A 17,604-nucleotide genomic window follows, 5' to 3' on the forward strand; every position below is an offset into this window, starting at 1 on the left:
TGAGCACCAGGCGAAAATTAATGTGATCAGACAAGAAATAAATCTACTTAATTATTCTTTATACTTAATCACATACAATTTCTTTTCAGATTTAAAAATGTTTTAGTAGCATCACTTAATAAACATGAAGCACAAATTATTACAATGCGGCACGAATGCCCATGTTTTCAAACGTTTCCTTATTACTGTGGAAACAGATGACTACAGTTATTCCAAAAATTAGTAAAGAGAACATTTGGCTTTTCAAAAGATTTAGGCTAAATGCTTCTTCCATATCAATTTCTCATACAAGTGTATTACTTAATCCTAGATCACATCCGCAGAATCAACAGAGCAGAATACAACATTTCTAAGGAAAACAAACTTTCACTTTGGGATGTCAGGATACCTGATACTAGAATTTGGTTCCCTTTTTCCCTTCCTCTTAATGCCCCAGACTGCTACGAGTGGCTTGTATTTGGAAATTACACAGATGGGACAGCAGGATTAAGGCACTAAGAAGCGAGTGAATGCTGGATGGGGTAGCTATTTTTCAGGTGGACAACACTTCCACTTCACTTAATCAAGGAAATTAGATGCCCATTTCCTTTCAATTCAAAGTCGGCAGCAATGTGTGGGAAGTCAAGGGGTACCTGTCCCAGCCTTCTACTGGAGGAAAGCAAACTAACCCTTCAAAGATGCTCACTCCCAGCGATGGGGTTTTTCAAAGGCTTTTGTCTAAAAGTCTTTTTGCACACACTATTTCCTTCCCAACAGAAAGAGAACGATGCTCCCAATTACTAATCAATCAGTTTGGAACAACACAAATTATATTATAAGGTGTGGGGGAGGGGAGAATGAGTAAATTACACAAACTGAAGACACCTTGATTTACTAGCAGACTTCGGAGGTGAGGAGAGGAAGATAAAAAGAAGGAAGAGAAAGAATCAGTGTACTTACTGTTTAATCACTATCAGCGTTTTCATAGAAGACAGCTTCTAGGAAGGATACTGAAATATTCTTAGCAGCAGCATTTAGGTGAAAAAAGGGGGGTTTATGGTCTGAGTTGTACCTTAATAAACCAGTTTCAAGTAGTCACAGGCTTGGAGCCGGAGCAGAGGAACTGGGAATTGTCAATACAGTACAGCTAAGAATCACCCGTATCAAAATTCCTAGAAACTGAAGTCTTATTATTATTATTATTTTGATAGAGTAAGCAGACATTTATGGTAGCAGAGCAGAAATGGTCACAACGTCCTGTCACGGCAACTCACATGAGACCTATACAAACATGGCTCTGGATTCTTTCAATTTTGTATTGCGATTATATGTACAAGTGGGGTTGAAATTGAACATTTCCCTCATCTTGCTTTGGGAAATTAACAGCTTGGTCTGAATTTGTAAAAGGGTGATAAGGCTGAAAGAAAAAATTTAAAAACTAACTAAAATCAGCTATCAGATCCCATCAATAATGGTTTATTTTCTTCTTTGTACATTTTGCTTAGGTGCTGTATTAGACCTACGAGCGCAGGGTTCCCACCACAGGCATCGATCTGTTTGTAAGCTTCAGATTCAAGCTCTTTAAGCGTATTCCGCGTGTATTCAAACGAACCTACATCCTCAAGATAATGCACACAGTATTTTTTAATATCTATGTTTTCTGTTCTCTGGCGCAGGATATTCTGCACCTGAGTGCTCTCAGGCCTTGACCAAATAGCATGAATAGTCGGGAATGAGAACTTTCCTTCTGTTAGATCTTCACAAAAACTTTTGTTTTCACTATATTCTTTGGAGTGTAGATTAGCATAATCATCTCTAATCTGGAAAAAGAGCCCAAGTGTATTCAGCAGTGGCTTTAAATCTTCTTTGTAATCAGAGAACAACTGCATGAGACCCACGGCCAATCCAAACAGGCCACCTGTCTTCTGCAGTACCATGGCTTTATATTCTTCTTCTGTGGGACATCTGTAACTATCCCTCCAGTAAATATCTAGGCCTTGTCCCTGATGCAGTTCCAAGAGCTGGCGGGTAAAAAGTGTCACTGCATCAGGGTGATCAAGGGTTAAGACTTTCTCTAAGCCGAGGAAATACACATAATTGGCAGAATTGATGACAGATGGAATTCCATAGATGCTGTGTGCCACTGGGAAGCCACGTCGGAGTTTTGAGTTGTCTTCGATATCATCGATGAGCAAACTGGCATTATGTAACATTTCTGTCACTTCGATGATAATCTAATAAAAAATAATGGAAAATTCCTCTTTATTTGAACTACTCAGAACAGTTTACACCTATGTTAGTAGATAATAAAAGTCTTTTAAGTTTTTAAAGCTAATAATTATTTAGCAACTCTAACATGAAATAATACATCGCATGAGCACTAAGTTAAGTCAAGTGCTTAAGAGTATTATTAAGGGTAACAATGAGATTAAAATTGCCTAAATACCTTTAGTTTGTCTTCTGGAACTTTCAGCCAATGATTAAATGCCTGTGACAGTTTGGTTCTCACTTGTTTACCTGAAATTAAAAAATAAAATTTGATGGTGGGTTTTTTAATCATAAGAAACACGTGCAGTAACTTCCTTGAAAAATGGTCAGACTTGACTTATTCAGCCTCAGGAATCCATTAGCTATTGCAAAGCTTACCTTCCACCGAGAACATCCACTCCCTACCAAACACACGCACAACACACTTTAGTCACCTCCTGGCTTGCAACGGCCAGCAGAGCCAGTAATGTGAAAACGTGGACACCGGGATGGGGATGAAGCACCGACAGGAGACCAGTGATGGTGAAAGTCTCTCTCAAGCCTCTCTTTATTACTTCTTATATACTCTTCCCCCCCCCCCCCCCAGGCCCTTTAACAGAACAACAGGATGCCAATGAGTCTGATTAGACCAGGTGCTTTTAGCCGCAAGCCCATTTCCTGTAGTACTCAGCTTAACAAGTGCTAATCAACTGCTTAGCCCATAACACTGGCTCACTCCTTTCTTGCAATTTTTTTTGGTAAGGATTTACTTACTTGGAAGACAGAGTTACAAAGAGCAGAAGACAGACATATATAGACACACAGAAATCTTCCATCTGCTGAATCACTGTCCAGATGGCTGCAATGTCCAGGCCTGGGCCAGACTAAAACCAGAAGATCTGGGTCTCCTACATGGGTGCAGGGCCCTTCTTCCACTGCACTCCTGGGCACTGGATCACAACAGAAGTGGAGCAGCTGGGACTTGGACAGGGACCCATATGGGATGCTGGTATCTTAAGTGGCAGCATTATGCACTACACCACAACATTGGTCCCCAAATCTTTTCATCTTATATCAACGATTATGGAATGAAACGGGCTTTTTAGGAACTAATTTATTTCATTCTTTTTGAAAAGGAAGGCAGGAGCCAGTGCTCTGGCTCAACAAGTTAATCCTCCACCTGTGAGATCCAGCATCACATATGGGTGCGTTTGTGGCCTGGCTGCTCTACTTCCAATCTAGCTGCTTATGACCTGGGAAAGCAGGGGAGGATGACCCAAAGGCTTGGGCACCTGAACCACTATGGGAGACCCAGAAGCTCCTGGCTTCTGATCAGCTCTGCTTAGGCTGATACAGCCACTGGGAAGTGCATCAGCCATTGGGAGATCTTTCTGTCCCTTCTCCCTGTATAGACCCTTTCATATAAATAAATATTAAAAAAAAAAAAGCAGTTTGGTTATTTAAAAACTTTTGTATTTTCTTTTTAATATTGACTACACGGTTGAGAGGGATGCATGTGCTTATGTGGGCCTCTGATTAGGGTGCGGAGGGTCAGGTATGCAGGAAGGTGGGTAGGACAAAAGTTTTGTTTTTCCTCCTGTGTCTGCAAGAGAGGAAGAGGGGGCTGCTCCTTGTTGTCAAACTACATTAGTACCTGGGGGTTGGGGACAGTCACCTGATGATGCCCTAAGATGTTGATATTGGGGAAGAATGTTCTGAGCGTGTTACTTGAGTGGTTTTGATAGTACTAAAAATTGCATTGTTGCTCCAGCAAGGAGAAAATCTTTCCAAGGTCTATTGGCTGCCCAGGTCCACTCCCCAGGCCCAAGAACATGTTGCAAAGCTTGGCCAAGGAGAGTGGTCCAACCTGTTCTGCTTTCTATCCTTAGAGCAATGTCCTTTGCTGGTCTAGATGAGCTAGCTGTCATTCCCTGTATGCATATGGGCATGCTGTCCACTGCACAGGCATCAGCATCTGAAGAGGCTCAGTCCTGATACATGCACTCCAAGGTTAGACCATCTATCTTGTGATTTCCCTGTGGCTAGGGTCTGAGTCCAGCAGTCTATTTGGGGAATCTCCCAGGAAACCTTGCCTGGGGTGACATCAGACTTCTCCCAATCAGTGCAGGGTCAGGTTTCGTCTGCTATCTGCACCAGCCAATGTACTGGTCGGTTTCGTCCCAGCCCTGTATCTCACATAAACCCGTAAGTGCTGTGGCCCAGCCCAGCCAGATTGCCACAGACCCGGTCCTTACACACAACAGTGGATGCCAAGGTTAGTCAGGCATCTGCCCTGAGTCCTGGTTTTTGTACATGCTGGCCTCTGCTGTGGCCTAGCCTGGTCCAGCTGGAATCTAATCCAGCTCTCGTCCACACCCATGAGCACTGTCTTAGTCCAGTCACCCCACCCAGATCCAGTCCTCTTGTATGCTAACAGGTGCTGTTGCCTTGTCCAGCCTGGTCCACCCCCAGTCCCAGTTCTCCCTCTTGGAAAGAGGGAAAGAGGTCCAGCATGGGAGTCCTGGAGGTTCCCCTCCTAGGCCTGTTCCCAGCTTTAGATCTTAAGCATGCTTAGTCCAGGCTGCCGCTAGGTAGCTCTAGCTAGTGAGTGCAGCAGCTTAGCCCACTCCCAACTCCATCTCTCATATGAACTGGTTGGTAGGTGTTGCTGTCCAACCTGGCCTGGTCTGCACTCCATCTTGGTTCTCACTCACATCAATGTGTGCAGTGGACTCACCATGCCCGGCCCATCCCTAGACCCAGCTCGTTTGTATGCCATTGGGTTCTGCAGCCCAGAGTGGTCTGGATTGCCCCAAGCCCTGGCTCTTGCACTCACCAGTAGTAGCTGTGGCTTACTAGGGGAGTTCCCCCAGCTCTTGCACTTACCAGTGGGAGCTGTAGCCCAGGAGAGTCCAGAGTTTCCCTACCAGGCCTGTTCCCAGCCTTGGGTCTTGTGCATGCTGGTGGGTGCTTCAGCCCAGCCTGGCATGGCTTATCTATAGTTTCGGCTCTCACTGGGGGTGCTGCAGCCTAGCCCAGAGAGGCTTTGCCCACATCCTGTACTGGCTATCATGGGTGTCAAGGCTTGGCCCAGTCTGACCTACACCGATGCTGTCCAATGCTGCAGCCTGGCCTGTCCTGCCCCCAGCCCTGGTTCTTTCACTCTCCAGTGGGAGCTGAGGCCTAGCAGAGGATTTCCCCAAAGTTCCTCTAGTAGACCCACTCCCAGCCCTGGGTGTTATACATGCCAGCGGGTGCCACAGCCCTGCCTGGCATTGTCTGCCCTTAATCCAGCCTTTGCATGTGCACATGGGTGCTGTAGCCTGACCCCATCAAGCCATCTCCTAGCCCTAGCTCCTGTTAGTATTAGGTAGGTTCCTGTCAAATGAGTTCTGTGGTCCAGCCTGGTTTGGCCCATTACCACCCCCAGCTTCTATACACATCGTTGGGTGCTGCAGTACAAGAGGTAAACCCACAAGTCCCCTACAGAATACATCCCCAGATCAAGTTGTCTCACGTTTTGGTGGGTTCTGCGGTCCAGTCTGACGTGGCCCACCTTCTGCTGACACTTGTGGGTGGGTGTAGTGGCCTAGCCTAGTGAGGCATTCCCCCTAACAGCCTCAGCCTTTGTGTGCAACAACAGACAGCGGGTGATGTATTATTTAGCCCAGCTCAGGTCTCCCATGTGGGCAGGAGCCTTAGCCTGACCCAGACAGACAAACCCTGTTTTCCCACCTCTAAACCACTCCATCTCAGCTCTCTTGCCTATCTGTGGGTGCAGTGGCCTGGTCCATGGAAGACCCCAGAAGTCATTCCTGTCCTGTCAAACATGCCTTCAGCTATTTCCACTCCAATATGTTCCCAGACCCCCATTCCCTGAGCAATCTGCAGCAATCTTCACCCTGGCACATCTAAGCCTAGTGTACCTACTTTCCCCACAGATCTTAAAAAAGAAAAAAAAAAAAGGCAATTATGCAATTATGCTGACATACTGGCATAGTTACAACAAATTTGGCATTCACCAGGCCCAGAATGCCCTCCAGCTATTAGCTGCTTTTCTCCCAGCAGTATAACACTTACCTAGGTACATGGCAACCTAGGCAGCTGCCCACAACTGGGGGTTAATGTTAACTGGCACTGTTAATCTTATAGAATTTAATGAAACATACTTTGCTCTGAATTACTTAATAAAATTACCTTTATAAAAATATCTACCTTTAAGTTAGAGATTTAGAGGTGGGGAGCTCTGTTATGTTCCATCAAATGACATCACCACACACCTGGAAAATAATTCTCTTAAAATTATTTTTATTTTAAAGACAAAATGAAACACACACACACACACACACACACACACAGCATAAAAAAAGAGAGAGAGAGAGAGACCTTTGGCCACAGGCTCACTTATCAAATACCTGCAAAAGTCAGAGCTGGGCCAGGGCAAAACAGAAGCCTGGGACTCAATCTCTGTCTTATCATGTGGGTAGCAGGAACCTGTTGCTTCCTGGGATACACAATTAGCATGAAGCTGGACTGGAAGTCGGAGGAGCTGGGACTTAGATCAGGTGCTCAATTTAAAATGTGGGCATCGTAAGTTGTAATATCCAATTATGAAGTATTCCCTTTTAATATTTCAAATTCAGTCAAAAGTTAATCTCTTTGTTTTGACTAAGGTACATTTTCAATATCCACTTTTGCTTATGTGCAAAGCTCAAGAAGTCTTTGGGTGGGGAGTTACCACTGGAATTCATTTCAGCCCAAGTATAAAAGAATGACAGGTAAGTAAAACAATAATAGTTCATTTAGCAAAAACCATCTTGGAGCTTCCTGCTAAATGAATCTACAACAATATCCCAATTTCAGGAAAATGGTTATATAAAAAGCTATGTTTCAGTAAACACAAGTATAATGTTCTAAGTACTGTATTCTCTGTATTAGTCATCTAAACAAATGAATATACATACTCCTATCATAAAGGCACTGGGACAAGATTTTTTTTTTCTGCAGAAAGTCTGAAAAAGAGTGTCTCTGACAGGTCTAGAAGTAGGATTTTCTGCCTACTAATTTTTTAAGTTATGTGGTCAGGGTAGCAATTACATAGTTTACACATCTACTCTCCTTTCCAGCTTATGGTCAGTATGGGCTACACCTAACATCTACAATTCTTGGAAAGCATGCATACCAATAAGAAAGGTTCTGAAGATGAAGAACACAGAGAATTGATATGCACTCACCTTTTTCTATTGAATATTATATATAAAACAGCATGATAAATTGCTAAATTTCCCAGTATTGTGGCACTCTGAAATGGGGTGGCAGCTTTGCAAGTGGCACTTAGCTGCTGTGCCACAAAACCAGCTCCTAAACCTGGGCACTCTGATGTGGGTGTCTAAGCAGTGTCTTCAATGTAAGCTGTGGGGTACTTGAATGGAGTTTTTGGCTTGGCCCAGCCATGGCTGTAGCTGGTATTTATGGAGTAAACCAGCAGATGGAAGATAGCTCTTTTTGTGTCATTCCACACTTAAAATGTATAAATAGGCGCTGGTTAAAAATCGCCCTGGCTTTGGCCATACATGGGTGAGATTCAGGAGCCACCAGGAGCCTCAGCTCATCTCCCACTGCCTGTGTGGAAAGGTGAGACCCAGGCCCCGACAGGCGCAAAACAGGAAACGACAAGCAGGTGTAAAAAGAAAACCAAGGAGTCTTCCAGCCCCCCGGGACAAGTAGTGTCCCACGCCTGGATCGCACGTGGCCGCAAACATGCACGCGTCTGGAGCCGGTATTGGGCTTGCCGGAGTGCCGTGGACTACCCTCGGAGCCCTGTGAAGCAGGTCCGACTGCTTCATTGCTCGCCTGCGGGCTTGAGCTGGGGGCAGGACTGGGAAGGGGTGGAGCTTGAACCTGGGCAAGTAGTCTTCCAGCCTCCGCATGGGGGCTGGAAGGCCCTGGGACAAGTAGCTCCCATGCCTGGATCGCATGGGGCCGCTACCATGCACACGTCCGGAGCCGGTATCTGGCGGCCAGTGAGCCATTTGGTGGTAGGCTCCGTCTGCTGGCTGCTCGGCCAGGGAGCTCTGGGATTTGTTTTCTATGATTGCTGCTTAGAAAGCTCCATGATGAACCCTCAGGGCTTTGTGTACATGAATCAACCCTAAAGATTCCCTTCCCAATGATGTAAATCTCCCCCCATGGACCTCTACCTACTATGGTCTCAACCCATGTGTTTTTAAAATTGTATAACCAAATATATTTTCAAAACCTTTTACTACTCAGAAATTGGGTGGGAGAGCAAAGAAACCTTCCATCTCCTGTGAACGTGTGAGGAAGCCGTGTAGTGTAATCTCTCAGGCACATAACAGGTAACTTGTAGACAATAGATTCAAGACAACATTAGACAACAGTAAAACTACAAAGACATATAGGGGGAATCAAGAGCGACCTTGACAACCTTTTAACAGGAGGTCATGTGCATAGAGCAGTAGGGGACCACAGAGTGGAGCAGGTGGACAGGAGGAGGCTTTGTATCCCAAACCTGGAGTCTCCTGGATCCCCACCAAGGGCTGTCAGTATGGCGCCAAGGACCACATCCCAACTGCCAAAGAGACCACGGGGAACTGGAATGCCTTCGGAGGCCGAGAACTCAGAGGACATCCCCCCCGTCCCCCCCCCTTTGGACCTACCACACGGGATGGAAGAAGCTGAATCCTTCATCATAGGATCCAAGGCCATCGGAATAATAACCAGGAAACCTGAGCGGTCTTCAGAAACAGAAGAACAGTAAACTCCCTTCAGGACTAGGGAGAGGAGCTATCTCTGGTTCTTACCTAACTCCAACGTCGGGTCCCCACCCTCTCTGCAATGACCATGTGGGACGCTCCAGAGCCCCCCCCCCAACACACACACACACACACACTCACTCACAAATTGGAATGGATAGGCAGAGAACAACAAGGAAGGCTTAGTCAACATGGACTCACACACACCTTACTAGGTAGGACACGGGGAATAAGTACTCCTCACCAAGGTATGGAAGATTTCTCTGCACACCCTTCCTAAAACTGTTTCGCACCTCAATTGTTGAAATGCAATTGAAATAATCACAGGAAGTTGTTAAGACCATGCATCCAATTTTGACAAACTGGTTGCTCAATACTTTGTCAATTTGTCCCTTAACGTTACATATTGTTGCTGATGTTATGTTGGGGCTTTTAATTGACTAGGATTCTACTCTGTTGGCTCTGCCGTCGGACTGGGGAGGATCTCCCCAAGAAGCCGCTGAACTTGTCCGGACAATGAGATGCTGGACTCTATGCTTGCTGTATGCTTGCAATGAAGGAATCTCAACTAAACCTGAACTGTGGTTGCGCAACGGGGGTGGGGGGGTGGGGAGGCGGGGAGGAGCCCACCGTGGGGGGAGGATTGGGAGAGGGGTGGGGGGAATCCCAGTGCCTATATAGAACTGTGTCACATAATACAATGTAATTAAAAATATATATAATAAAAAAAGTAAATAAATAAATCTTTTAAAAAAAAACTAAATGCAACACACATATATACATGAGTAGGCAATGTTTAAGACAGAAAGCTGTGTCCCATGTGACATATCCTTTCATGGGTATATTGTAAGCTACATTGTAAATAATGTAATAAAGTAAAGTTTTTAATTGTTAAAAAAATCTGCATAAATTACACATATCCTTAAACAATGGAGACTTGGAATGTGAGACATCCATGGGCAATAAAATACCCCATGAAGAGGCAGCTACTGTGGCTCAGCCAGTTAAATCACTGCTTGGGATACTGTATCTCAAACAGGAGTGCTGGTACAAATCCTAGTCACTCCCCACTTCCAATCCAGTTTCCTGCTAACATGTCTAGGTGGCAGGAAGTACCTGGATGGGGAGACTTGGATGGAATTTCTGGTTCTTGGCTTTGGCATGGACCAGCTCTGGCTGTGTGAAGATTCCTTTGTCTCTCTGTTTTTGTTTGTAGTCTGCTTTTCAAATAAATCATTGTAAACAATAAAAAAATGAAACAAAAGCCCTTCTAGGAGGTAACAAAATGCTTTGAGTATTTTTTAGTTAAAAAGTCAAATATTTTGGTTTCAAAATCTCTACTTATTTATTTTATTTGAAAGGAAGAGGAACAGAAATAATCCATGTACTGATTCACTCCCCAAATGCCTGGAATGGGTGGTATTTAGGCCAAGTAAAAGTTGGGAGCCAGGAAATAAATCTGGGTCTCTCCAGTGGGTAACAGGGGACACTACTAGTATGAGTAGCCATTTCCTGTCTTCCTGGCAGCACATTAGCAGGAAGCTGGAAGCAAGAGGAGTCAGGACTCAAACCAGGTATTGCAAGGGAAGTGAGCAAGGTCTTAACTGGCATCTTAAATTCTATGTCAAAAGTCAGCTTCAAATCTTTTTTTTTAAGGTATGTTATATAATTGAATTTTAAAAAGGATAGCTCAAAAATTATCTGCAATCAGGTACAACCTAACTCCAGTAAAGCTGGCCTACATTCAGAACTCAACTAACAACACCTGCTGGTGTGGATGTGACGAGAAAAGTACCGTCCTTCACTGCTGGTGGGAGTGTAAGTTAGCACAACCACGATGGAAATCAGTATGGAAAGTGCTTAGAGAATTGCAAATAAGCCTGCTATATGACCCAGCTAAACTGCTCCTAGAAATATACCCAAAAGAAATTGAAACTGCATATGAGAAAGGGATCTGTAATCCTATATTTACAACAACACAATCTACAATAGCAAAGTCATAGAAACAATCTAGATACCAATCCAAAGAGTAGTAGTTAAAGAAACTGTGGTACATCTACTCCATGAATTATTCAGCCTAATAAGAATGCAATTACAACATTTGCAACTAGATGGTCCCAATTAGAGACCATTATGCTCAGTGAAATAAGTCAATCACAAAAAGACAAATACCACATATTCTAATATAAGAAAACCATAATATAAAATGAAATGTATAGTGATGGGGTGATGGAGACTACCATAGCCAGATGTGAGACACAATGCAACATGCAAACTTCCAAACAAAAATGGACTCCCAATGAAAGTGCTGGACATAGCTAGACAATGGGATGATGGACTGTCTGCCACTGTACCAGCAATGCTGGGGCACACTTAAATAGCAGGCTAATGGAATTGTAATTCCTTATGAAGGAATGTACTGTTGTGACAATATGGGAAAAATCAGTGGGGGGGGGTGGGGGTGGGCGAGGTTGGAGGCTGGGGGGAGGGGAATCCTAGACTATATAGAATTATACAATAAAATTCAAAATTTAAAATAAAAAATTAAGAAAATAAGAGGAAAAAACCAAAATAAACAAAAAAATTAAAAATAAAAAGACCAAAAACAACAGAAAACCAAAATTTAAAAAACAAAAAAAAAAAGGAATATGCTTCTTCCAAACCTGCCCTACAAAGGATACTTTTCTTAATAGAGAAGAGGAATAGCACCCATCTAAACCAAAGGCAAATGTGAAGAACATCCCAGTAAAATAACAGAAGACTAAATCAATGAACAACCCATTGCTAAAATGACAGGACCAAATTACCACTCTTTTATATTAACCTTGAATGTAAATGGCTTAAATCCACCAATCAGATGTCATAGATTAGTAGACTGGATTAAAAAAACAAAACCCATCTATTTGTTGCCTACAGAAGACATACCTCATCAACGAAGATAAGTGGAAACTCTCCTGTCTTTTTTTTATTTAGTTTTATCTCTTCAAAACACTTTGTTCCTCATTAAATTCACTGATTCATTAAAAAAGCAGAAATTATAAATCTTTATTCAGCATTTTTCTCATATACATTATCTTAAATAGCAAACAGTAAGAGCTGGCAACTCTGTTTCAACATAGTCACATGTAAATGACCACCACTGCAGGAAAATTACTCTAAATGACCATAGCTAAACTGTTACCTGGTAACTGAAGCAAATACTTATAGGGTTCTAGAAGAATTCTTTGAACTGTTTCTTGAGTCTTTTCCATTGTCTTATCTGTCAAGAAGAACATAAAGATGATTTCATAAACCAAATTTGCACATTGAATTGCAAAGAAATGAGTACTTCAAGGTATTTTTTTTTTAAAGATTTATTTTATTTTTTTATTGGAAAGGTGGATATACAGAGAGGAGAGACAGAGAGGAAGATGTTCCGTCCGATGATTCACTCCCCAAGTGAGCGCAATGGCCAATGCTATGCCGATCCGAAGCCAGAAGCCTCTTCTGGGTCTCCCACGCAGGTGCAGGGTCCCAAAGCCCTGAGCAGTCCTTGAGGGCTTTCCTGGGCCACAGGCAGGGAGCTAGCTGGATGGGAAGTGGGGCTGAACCAACAGCCATATGTGATCCCAGGCTTGCAAGGCAAGGACCTTAACCACTGCGTCACTGCGCTGGGCCCCCTCAAGGCATTTTTGAAAGGTAGATTTTGGGTTTGGCTTCCAAAGAAAATTAACATATGAAAGACATAATTTACAAAACCCAAATGATTTCTGTAACCCTTACAAGAAAGTAGACTAGCTGGCATGGATGGGCAGGGGACAAGCACTAGTCATTACCAAGTATGGGGTTTCTTTTTGCTTGTGGGGATCAAATGTTGTAAAATTAGATTGATGCACATCCCTGAAAACAAATGAATCATATACTTCACTTATTTCTATTGAAATATTTACTTATTTATTTTGAAAGTCAGAGTTATAGGCAGAGAGAGGGACAGAGAAAGGCATCTTCTGTCTGCCCCAGTGACCATGTCACGACAGCCAGTGCTGGGCCAGGCTAAAGCTAGGAGCCAGGACCTTCAACCAGGTCTCTCATAGCAGCAGCAGAGGCCCAAACACCTGGGCCTGTTAGTGTTCCTGGCTCTGCACTGGTCCAGCTCAAGCTGTTGTAGCCATGTGGGGACTAAATCAATGATTGGAAGATCTCTTTTCCTCACTCTAATTGTATCATTCAAATAATTTTTTAAAATAAATTGTTCTATAATTCATTACAAAAATTAGTCAAAATATCTTTCTATCAATATTTGGATGGTATGTTCTATATAAAGCTTAAAGATAATTCATTACTCTGGCATTTTTCTCACTTTATTTCAGAAAATCTGGCTTAAGATATGCATTAACTTAAGTGTAATTGATTATATTTATTATTATTATTATTTTTTTTTGGTTTTGACAATCTTTACATGGTTAATTAGGGCACAAATGTTCAAGGGCTACAGGAAAGTGGGTAAGACTATTATTTCCCCATTCTCTTTTTCCTATATCTAGGGTAAATGGGGAGATAAAGAGATAAGCCCCACCCAATCTCCCACTCATCCCAGGTCCCCGATGTGGGTATGCTCCGAGGGTCTTACTCAAGTGGTTTTGACAGTTCAACAGTTATGAATTGCTGCCAGTCTCATCATTCCAAGTAACTGTATTTATTAAAATATTTATCAAAAAGTTCATGGAGAGTAACAGTGAAAATATGAATTTTGGTGCAAGAATTTAAAATTCATGCATATACTGATGGACTTTTTGGAAGACCCTCATATTAAGCATCTTAATCTTTTTAAGGTTATTTTTATTGGAAAGTCAGATTTATAGAGAAGGAGAGACAGAATGATCTTATGCCTGCTCATTCATTCCGCAAATGGCTGCAATGGCTGGAGCTGAGCCAATCTAAAGCTGATCCAAAGCCAGCAGCCAGGAACTTCTGGATCTCCCATGCAGGTTCAGGTTCCCAAACATTTTGGGCTGTCCTAGATTGCTTTCCCAGGCCACAAGCATGGAGCTGGATGGGAAGTGGAGCAGGTGGGATACGAACCAGTGCCCATATGGGATACTGGCGCATGCAAGGCAAGGACTTAAGCCACTAGGCTATGGTGCTGGGCCAGCATCTTGTTTTCTTCACACATGCTTATTTGAAATGCAGAGCAACAGACACACAGGGTGAAGACAAGGAGAGAGAAAACTGTAAGAGGGCCAAGTGGGATTCAAAGCACCTCTTGTTAGGACGTCAGTCTTTGTGATGCAGGTTTAACTCATTGCATTACAATACCGGCTTCTCACATCTTTGGTCCAGCTTTTGAGGCTTAGTACTGTTGTCCCTTTTGCCTCTAGGGATTGTGAATTGCTTTCTAGGATCATGAGCCCTCTCCCAACAAACCTTTCTGGATTCAGCAGATACAACACAAAATTACACACAGCTCCTATCAGCTGCTTCTCATTCCAACAGCTGGTGCTGGGCTAGGCTGAGAATGGACACTTAGAACTCCATTTGAGTCTCCTACATTTGCGTGTTCCTCTGCAGCCTGCTGCCTCCTATGGTACACATTAGAAGGAAGCTGCAAGTCAGGAACACACCTGTGACCCGACTCAAGCACTCATATAAGGGATGCAGGGTACAGGGGTATCAGAGCCATCTTTACTGTTTCTTTTGCTGATGAGGAAACTGGATCAGATGTGCAGCAGCAGGGACACAAACCTGTGCTGATAAAGGATGCCAGCTTTGAAGGCAGCAGCTTAACCCACATCCCATACACCAGCCTCATGACTTTTTAAGTTAAGTCAAATATGTTTTAGAGGCTGTGAAAAAATTCATTTTTCTCCTAACCTAGTTGAGTAGAAAAGCATACTGACTTAAACACAGGATGTACATGTAAGAGATGCTTTAAAAAAGCCTTTTTAGCTGTTCAATAAAACTCCGTAAGCTCAATCTTTATTCTTCCTGTTTTGAATCTTCTTTTCTTTTTTCTAACCCTGAGGACGAAGTAACCTGGGCCTGGGCACTGTTTTGAGTTCCACAACTCCCTAAGAATGCACTTGGAAAAGCAACTGAAGACAGTCCAAGGACCCTGCACTCATATGGGACAGCCAGAGGAAGCTCCTGGCTCCTGGTTTCGGTCTGGCCCAGTCTCAGTCACTGTAGCCATTTGAGGAGTGAACCAGTTGGAAGACCTCTCTGTCTCTCCTTCTCTCTGCAACTCTTTCAAATAAATCAATCTTCAATAAATAAATAAAATCAATAAATTATTTCTGATAAATAAACCCTTTAGTTCTGGGTTACTAAACAGATGTATTGCACAAAAGTTAGTGCTAATCTTTTTTAGAATTGTTACAGGCTGACAGTGTTTCTCAAAATATTATGTACAGATCTTTTTTTAAAGATTTATTTAGTTTTATTACATAGTCAGATATACAGAGAGGAGGAGAGACAGAGAGGAAGATCTTCCATCTGATGAATCACTCTCCAAGTGAGCGCAATGGCCCGGCGCGTTCAAGGTGAGGACTTTAGCAACTAGGCCATGCCGCCAGGCCCTATGTACAGATTTAAAAAATGTACTCCTTCGTTTTCGCAGGAAAATTTGAGAATATTCATTCAACAAGTCAATGGTCCTTTCCCAGAAGATGTTTATACACAAACATTGTTAGTGGTGGGGAAACAGGAGCCTCAATTTTTCTAGGAATTGAAAACCAATCAGTCTCATTTTTCTTAAGAGTCTAGGAGCTCCTGGGCAGGTGTTTGGCCCAGAGGTGAAGTGTCAGCTGGGATATTTGCATCCCATATTAGCATGCTTCTGAGTTTGAGCTCTGATTCCACTTTGGAGTCCAGATCCCTTCTAATGTGCACACTGGACGGCAGTATGTGATGGCCCCAGCAGCTGGGTCCTTACCACCCATGCAGACTACATGCACTGAGTTCCTGCCTCCTGTCTTCCCATTCCCAGCTTTGCCCCTGATCTGGGTGTTGGGGTTATTTGGGGAAAGGACATATGAATGTACAGTTTCAGAGGCTCAGTCTGATGAAGTTAAGCAAGTGCCCTGACAGGCCCTAAAACGGTGTTTTTGCTGATCCATAGTCTTTTTTTTTGCTTTACATAAATGAATCCCACTAAGCTTCAGTGGAATTCTTTTTTGCTTCTGTTCTTTCTGCTTTTTCATGAAAATTCTTCGCTGATCACCATCTCCTAGGCTATTTCAGCAGTCTTACACTCCTTGTGGCTATGGCAAGTTTCCGGGATTCATCTTGGCTGCAGCATATGGATTACCTGGGCAGATTCAGGCTCCTCAGCTTTCAGTTGCACTGCCTGCTCCTATGCCTGCGAAGCAACAGGTGACCGTACCCATCCTGGGTGCCTGCCACCTATCTGGGAGAGCGGGACGGTGTTCTGGGGGCTTTGGCCTGGCCTGGCTCTGGCTGTCATGGGCATCTGGGTAGTGAGCCTGCAGAGGAGGGTCTCTGCTGTTTTTTCATCCTGCCTCCTCTTTCAAATTAACACCTACGTAGACAAGCCTTTACACACAAACCCCCTGTACTCACACCCTTTCTACCAGGTGCAGCACAACCGGTGCAGCCTTCCAATTCAAACACAGTCCCCTCTCTCTCCCGACTGAGGCCCTTGGGAAGAAGAGAGACCTCTGCTCTTACGACTCCAGCAAGAACACCAGAAAACCTGCTGAAACCGAGCAGCACTCACTTCACTTCCTCACCCTGCAACTCCTAACAGCCGACTTTCCAGCTCTGTCTGCAGCACGGTTCGCGCTCCCGACCCCTTCAGCTCTTCCCTGCCTAAGCCAAACTCCTGTCACCTTCTACACCAGCTGCCACTCGTCTGTGGTCTCATTGCTATTTCTCTGTCTCAGGTTCTCAAACAAGGGTCAATGCCAGCTAAAGTGCCGAGAGCACACGTGAGGGACTTGGATTCCAAGTGCCTGTCCAGTGTGTCAGAGGATGAATCACAATCCCAACTCGCATTCCGAAAATAAAAATTCCACGCAGTATTTTTTTTTTTTTTTAGGGTAGGGTCTAGTTTCAGAGTTGCTAAACAGACACACAAGCGAGGTGCAGAGGGAAGGAGAGGGTGGTGGATCTGAGGGAAGACACTCAGGCAGCTAGTCGGCTAGGCTGGTCCGGACGCCCTCTTCCGCCTTCCGGGGTCGCCTCTTCCTGCTACTCTCTCCCCCTTCTCCCGAGAGGGAATGGAGAACCCATACACAATCCGGTTCAGCATCCGGGTCCTCTCCCTCCTTTCTCTCTCCTCACCCCACCCCCGTCTCCCCCACTTCTGCCCATCCGGGTCCCCCCACCCCCAGCCACCAATGCTGCCGCTCTCGGTTCAACGGTGAGATCACGACTTACACGCCGCCGGTTCGGGGAGTAGCAACACCCAGCATCAACTTCCTACTCTGCCGTTGAGAGCGAGGCTCCTTCTGACGCCTACATGAATCCCTCCCCCTACTTCACCACCGAACTCTCCGCCCTCCTCAGCCGCCAGCGACGCCGCATTACTCGGTGCAAGAAAATACGCCATCCCGGTCTCACTGCGCAGGCGTCGTTTCCGCCTCCCCATGGCCCGGTCGCCCCG

The 17,604-nt window shown here is 44.2% G+C and overlaps 1 protein-coding gene and 1 pseudogene across 2 annotated transcripts; one reads left to right on the top strand and one right to left on the bottom strand.

Moving 5' to 3' along the window:
* Nucleotides 1-603: 603 nt before the first annotated feature.
* GGPS1 (geranylgeranyl diphosphate synthase 1) lies at nt 604-17,581 on the bottom strand. 2 transcript variants are annotated; one of them, XM_040967933.1, is made up of 4 exons: nt 17,379-17,581; nt 12,184-12,261; nt 2,426-2,496; nt 604-2,213 (listed from the first exon to the last, which is right to left on the bottom strand). In XM_040967933.1, exons 2-4 carry the CDS (start codon nt 12,251-12,253, stop codon nt 1,428-1,430), a joined length of 927 nt encoding a protein of 308 aa, XP_040823867.1. In that variant the 5' UTR covers nt 12,254-12,261; nt 17,379-17,581; the 3' UTR covers nt 604-1,427. The 2 variants fall into 2 exon arrangements, with proteins under 2 accessions (XP_040823867.1, XP_040823868.1); XM_040967934.1 differs by lacking the exon at nt 12,184-12,261 and having other exon boundaries at nt 1,179-2,213; nt 17,379-17,565.
* LOC121148243 lies at nt 7,767-7,883 on the top strand (annotated as a pseudogene).
* Nucleotides 17,582-17,604: the final 23 nt, after the last annotated feature.

This window comes from Ochotona curzoniae, unplaced genomic scaffold (assembly GCF_017591425.1).
Source record: "Ochotona curzoniae isolate NIBS_2020 unplaced genomic scaffold, NIBS_Ocur_1.0 scaffold_4683, whole genome shotgun sequence".
Taxonomy (NCBI): domain Eukaryota; kingdom Metazoa; phylum Chordata; class Mammalia; order Lagomorpha; family Ochotonidae; genus Ochotona; species Ochotona curzoniae.